The sequence below is a fragment of the Molothrus aeneus genome, chromosome 6 (assembly GCF_037042795.1).
Source record: "Molothrus aeneus isolate 106 chromosome 6, BPBGC_Maene_1.0, whole genome shotgun sequence".
NCBI classification, from domain to species: domain Eukaryota; kingdom Metazoa; phylum Chordata; class Aves; order Passeriformes; family Icteridae; genus Molothrus; species Molothrus aeneus.
This window is the reverse complement of record NC_089651.1, coordinates 8904853-8910610: the sequence shown is the minus strand read 5'-3', so window position 1 is coordinate 8910610 and position 5758 is coordinate 8904853. Positions and strand designations below refer to the sequence as shown.

General features: G+C 43.9%; 1 protein-coding gene across 1 annotated transcript; it reads left to right on the top strand.

Annotated features, from left to right (window-relative positions):
- Positions 1 to 1902: 1902 nt before the first annotated feature.
- On the top strand, positions 1903 to 2883 carry LOC136557988 (olfactory receptor 5V1-like). Its single transcript, XM_066552223.1, has one exon. It carries the CDS (start codon positions 1903 to 1905, stop codon positions 2881 to 2883), a length of 981 nt encoding a protein of 326 aa, XP_066408320.1.
- The last annotated feature ends 2875 nt before the right edge of the window (positions 2884 to 5758 follow it).

Sequence of the window (5758 nt, the reverse complement as noted above, 5' to 3'; positions counted from 1 at the left end):
CTTGGACACTTCCAGGGATCCACAGCTTCCCTGGGCCAGGGCCTGTGCCAGGGCCTCACCACCCTCAAAGGGAAGAATTTCTTCCTAATATCCAATCTAAGTCCCTCATCTTTTAGTTTAAAACCATTCCCTCTTGTCTTACCACTGTTTTCCCATGTAAGATGCAGAATCTTTAAGTTCCAGAAGTTTGCAAACACAACAAACAGGCTGGAAGAATGTTTGACAGCAAGAGTCCTTCATGTGAACAGTGCAGAATTTACAGTCAGGTATTGCTGGAATAGGAACAGGCCTGCTCTCAATCCTGGATATCACATGGGGAGTGGCACTCCAATAAATCACACATGGATGCTTAATGGGACCAGAGGGGAATTTTTGTCAGCTCTTCAAAGTAGTGCTGGTAATTTTGGATCCTTCAATTTCCAGCCCCTTTTGGCAATATTCTGAAAAACCCCTCATACATGCAATTAAGGGAACAGCCAAAAAAACTGTCAGACACACTTGTCCCCAGACACTCCCTCATATTTATAAAACCTCATTAAAGAAGAGAGCTGCTTACTCCTGCAGCCAAGCCAGCCCTTGTGCCAGTGCTGGCAGGTGTCTGTGTGAATATTCCAATGCTGCTTTGACAGGATTCATCTCTTCCTTATGAGTGAAATAATTTTTATGTCACATGTAGAAAGAAGAAAAAGGATTTTTTTGTTTCCTGGAGCTACAGACAACTATAAATCACCTGTAATTAATTCTGTGCAGCAGTGAGTATTTCTGTGTTGTTTCTGTGCTATTTCACCTGAATGACCTCCCTATTTCATGAACAAGTGATGTCCCTTTTATTTCTGCTGAGTTTACGATTTCTTATGTAGTTTAAGCCCTGACTTTGCTCCCTCTCAAGCTTCTGGGAGAACATGAGACCACAGTGGAGCCTGGCCAGATGAAATATTTCATCAATCTATTTATGTCTGCATATCTTACAAATGGGAATGTGGTACAATATTCCCACCATCTCAGAATCAATCTCAAAGTCTCCCAAAAAGGAGTCATTTGGACTGAACTTTGCTTTCCCTCCCTCTAGGGCTGGTATGTAACTCCTTACTGTAAATACTGAGCTACATTCCATGGAGCAGTGTGGGGTAAATGGCAAGATCCTTTAATGCCACATTTAGACTTCTTTGAACTGGGGAAATGGGATGGGGGGAAAGTCCAGATAGATGCCAGAAGTACTAATGGTATTATGGAAGTCTGTAGGGTAAAACTACAGAAAACTGGGGGTCTTTAATGGGATGCCAAATTATAACTTACTTTTATGATAGAATCATAGAATGGTTTGGGTTGGAAATCTCCTTAAAGCTGATTCCAGCCTCCTGCCATGGACAGGGACACCTTCCACTAGACCAGGTTGCTCCGTTGAGTATGAGAGATTTATTTCTTTTCTGACAGCATTACTCCCTTAAAAAGTTTTAGCTTCTGTTACTAATCTAGATCCTTTTAGTGGTATTATTAATACTAAGTATTTTATATTGAAAGGAATTTTAGGATCTATACCACACTCCCTTTGCTCAGAGAACCTTGAAAGCCCCGTTGCGTTGCCTGGAGCTGTGTCCAAGCTGGATGCCATAGGGAAGGTAACTTCAATTTCCAGCTCTTCAGTCTGAGGTGGCAACTTGCAAAAACTAACATTTTGCTTTAATCACTGTGAAGTTTAATACCTACATTTTGCCTTTTGCATTAGGAATATGTAAGTAAAATTTAGATTTTGAGTGCGGCAATGCTTGGAAACAATTTTGAACTTCAAAATGGACACATAAAAACCCCCTCACAATCTTTAAAATGGGGATGATATTGTGATTAAGTTATACCTTCTTTATTCCAGGGAAACCTCTGCTCGTTCCCACAATGAGAGATAAGATGCAGAGGGGCAACCTCTCAGCAGTATCTGAGTTTGTTTTCGTGGGCCTCTCTGATGCTCCAGAAATCCGTTTGCTTCTCTTTGTGCTGTTTCTGCTCATTTATTTGGCCACCATGGCAGGCAACATCACTCTGCTCATTGCCATCAGCACTGACTCCCACCTGCACAGCCCCATGTACTTCTTCCTCGGCAACTTATCCCTGCTGGATCTCTTATGTCCCACCATCACCGTGCCCAAGATGCTGGGGGCCTTGCTGCTGGAGCACAAAGAGATTTATTTCTCTGGCTGCCTGTTCCAGCACTTTTCCCTCATTGCTGTGGTGGGCACAGAGATTTTCCTCCTGGCTGTGATGGCCTACGACCGCTACGTGGCTGTGTGCCACCCCCTGAGGTACCCCAGCATTGTGAGCACAAAGCTGTGTGCTCAGCTGGCCCTGGGCACCTGGGCAACTGGGCTTCTGAACTCCCTGCTGCACACCTCTCTGGTTTTCACACTCTCTTTCTGTGGTCCTAACAGAATCCAGCAGTATTACTGTGACCTTCCTCCCGTGCTGGCCCTCTCCTGCTCGTCCACCCACAGCACGGAGTTGGTGATCCTGGTGGTGGCCGGGGTGCTGGGGAGCGGCGCCTGCGTGGTCACTGTGGCCTCTTACATCTGTATCCTCCAGGAAATCCTGGCCAGGAAGTCCCCTGGGATCCGGCACAAGGCTTTCTCCACCTGTGGTTCTCACCTGGCTGTAGTTTGCCTTTTTTATGGGACCACCATCTGCACCTACGTCCGCCCTTCCTCCACCTATTCCCCACACTGGGATAGGGTTGTGTCCATGCTCTATGGAATGCTCACCCCGCTCCTAAATCCCATCATCTACAGCCTCAGGAACAAAGAGGTAAAATGTGCCCTAAAAAGAGTGATCAGCCAGGTGAGAAGGGCCTTAACAAGACAAGAAAACCTTGCTCAGTCTCCACCATCAGCTGGGTAGAAACTACAGTTTGTGACTGATCCTCTCTAACTCTGACATCTAAAAATTAAATGCTGGAATCCAAATTCATTTTCTGGGCTGAAAACACTTTCTTTTGGCTCCCTCTGCAGTTAGAAGGGAGAGATGTGTACTTCCAGAGTTGCATGGCACAGCTTCAAGTGATTTTCACAGAAGGAGAACAGTCCAGCTGGGAATGCTGTTCTCCATTGAGCACTGAGGAAGCTGAGGTGAGAGCAGGCAGGTGTTGGATGCATATTTTAGAGCACAAATTCTGGGAATTGGTACTCAGGAACACTTAGATACACCGTATGAAAGCAGTCTATACCCCTTTCAAAATTAAACTCCAAATATATTGAATTATGTTTTATGGATCAGCCCTGAAATTGCTCTCCTCTCTCTCTCTCTCTCTCCTTGTTCGGTGTCTGTTGTTTGCTGGAATTGCCAGAGTTCCATCTCTGAAGCCATGTTTGCCACTAGATTTTTCCTTTTTCCCATTTTTTTCTCCTTGCTGCATCAAATCCTAATAGAGAGGTGATGCTGCTTCCTGCAGCTCATCCCTCTCTTCACCACCTCTCTTCTTTGTAGCAAAGTAATAAATAATCCATAAAAATGCTGAGATTATTCTCACTTGATTGACCCCCAAAGTTTATGATGAAATAGGTTTAATAAAATCTCTTTTATTTAGCTTAGCTACAAGTGCCTCTGAATTTTTAAATACTTTCACTCTGTGATGAGACCTTGTATTAATTGTAGCCTTAAGGTGTCTGAAATGCAAGAAAATTCATCAGTGTGAACGAAATTACAATTGTGAGCAGGGTATTTATGAAGGAAAAAAAAATCCTTGTTCCAGCTCTTCCAGGAGCTGGAACAAGAAATGGCTGAATGGTAGCACAACCAGGGCACAGGAGTTGGATTTGTCTTTATGCACAACTTTACTACTGACTAGAACCCCTGGCACCTGGAATCTGTTCCAGGCTGTTGATGGCCCCCTTGGGATGTCCCAGGCACTTCCACAAGGTTCTGAGTGACTTCTGCCAACCACAAGTTGTTGGCCAGGGGAAGCTGCTGGTGCAGATAATGATGAAGGATCAATTATCCTTCAAATTCCTGCCATAACTTCTGCACCAACCAAGTGGAGGACTGGAGAGGTATTGGCCAAGCCATGAATTCTCCAACCAAGGTGTGGAGAAGTTGGGACAAACTGAACTGCTTTGGAAGTTTTCATTTTCTTTAAAAAGAAGGAAAATTTACTTCTCCTCAGTGCCTGTGAAATTGTCCCTGGGGACTTGTTAGAATGGATGATGGAGGTCCACCAGGAGCTTCCTAAGAAGGTTTTAAGAACATTAAAGGCTCCTTCAGGATGCCCAAAAGGGCTTGTTAAGATGAAGGGCCTTGCGTGGCTGCTGCCTGCAGGATTGGAGAATGCTCCTCTTTCTAGAGGTGATGGAATCTAACTGTAGCTGTGTGGAGAGATGCCTAAGGATGGGCATCAGCCTGTGTGCAATTCCAAACCCTGGCTGCCTTTTAAAAGAGGCATCTGAATTCCAAGGTACCAAACTAGAGCCTGATTTCCAATGTGTGTCCACATGGGAGATTTTGATGCCTCTCCTGCCTTGTGGAGGTGGAAAGGTTGGATTATCAAGTCTAATTCTGCTACAGTTCCCTCCCTCTCCACCCACCCCAGCCATGTGTTCCAAAAAAGATCCACTGTAAGGAGCTGCTTGCTGCCAGTGGACCAAACAAGGCTCACAGCAAAAGCTGGCATCAGGTCTTTGGGTAACTTGGCAAGGAATATGTTCCTTCTTTTCTCCTTCTTCCCCAGAGGAGCTGTGGCTGCCTCATCCCTGGAAGTGCTCCAGGCCAGGCTGGCTGGGCCTTGGAGCAGCCTGGTCTGGTGGGAAGTGTCCATTAGAGGTTCACTCTTCATCACAGCTGTATCATCCCTTCACAAATCAAGGTGCTAATCCCTAAATATTCCTCAAAATCAAAACATCCTCTTTCATTTTCCTCATGCCCAGTAACCTCTGACACCGGAAGGAGACAGCTGTGATTTTCTTTGGCACCATTAGAAAAATTTAGCAGGGCAGATTCATAATACACTCACCCAGTTTCTGCTCCTCTTTTCCCTGAGTGTGTGTTTTTGGCTGCTCTTGGAAATCAATACTCCTGGACTGACTCATGAGCACAGAGATCCTCTTACATTCCTAGAAGTGGAGCTGCCCTGTTGGAATGGGGGTGGGAGTACAGACAGCACCAAGTAAATCGAGGAAAAATACTCTGTCAATGAAATTCCCATATGAGTGATCCTCTGTGCATTTACACTTTGCTTTTGCCACTGAAAATCAGATTTCACCGATTATTTGCTAATCTCACTTAACTAGCGAGAGACCATTTTTATTTATCTATTCCTAAACATAAAGGATTCCTGAAATTCTTGATGTGCCTTCAAAAAAAGGAAAAAAAAAAAAAAAAAACCAAACCAAAAAAAACCCAAAAAGGCAAACAAAAAAACCCCAACCAACCAACCAAAACTAAAACTAAACAAAAAAAAAAAAACCCAAACCAAAAAAAACAAGACCAAATCTTTCTTTTTCCTTAAGCAAAGTCCAACTATATTATTTATGTGTGGATTTTATTACTTGCAATGAAACCAGAGCAGATTTTCCCCTCTAAATTTTTTTTTTTGTATGGTGCTGCCAGGTATGAAAATATGCAACATAAAAGAGGATGTGAATGATTTATTTCTCTCCTCTAAAAACAGCACCCACTTGTGAAAGTCAGGTTGGGCTACAGTTCTGGCTTTACAATTCCCAGGATTTTGGGAATCAAAAAAAAGTTGCATTTGGTGTGTCAGTGCTATTTTCACCTATTTTTT

What these genes read in the sequence shown, in the direction of transcription:
- LOC136557988 (XM_066552223.1), top strand. Translation starts at nt 1,903, where the DNA reads ATGCAGAGGGGCAACCTCTCAGCAGTATCTGAGTTTGTTTTCGTGGGC.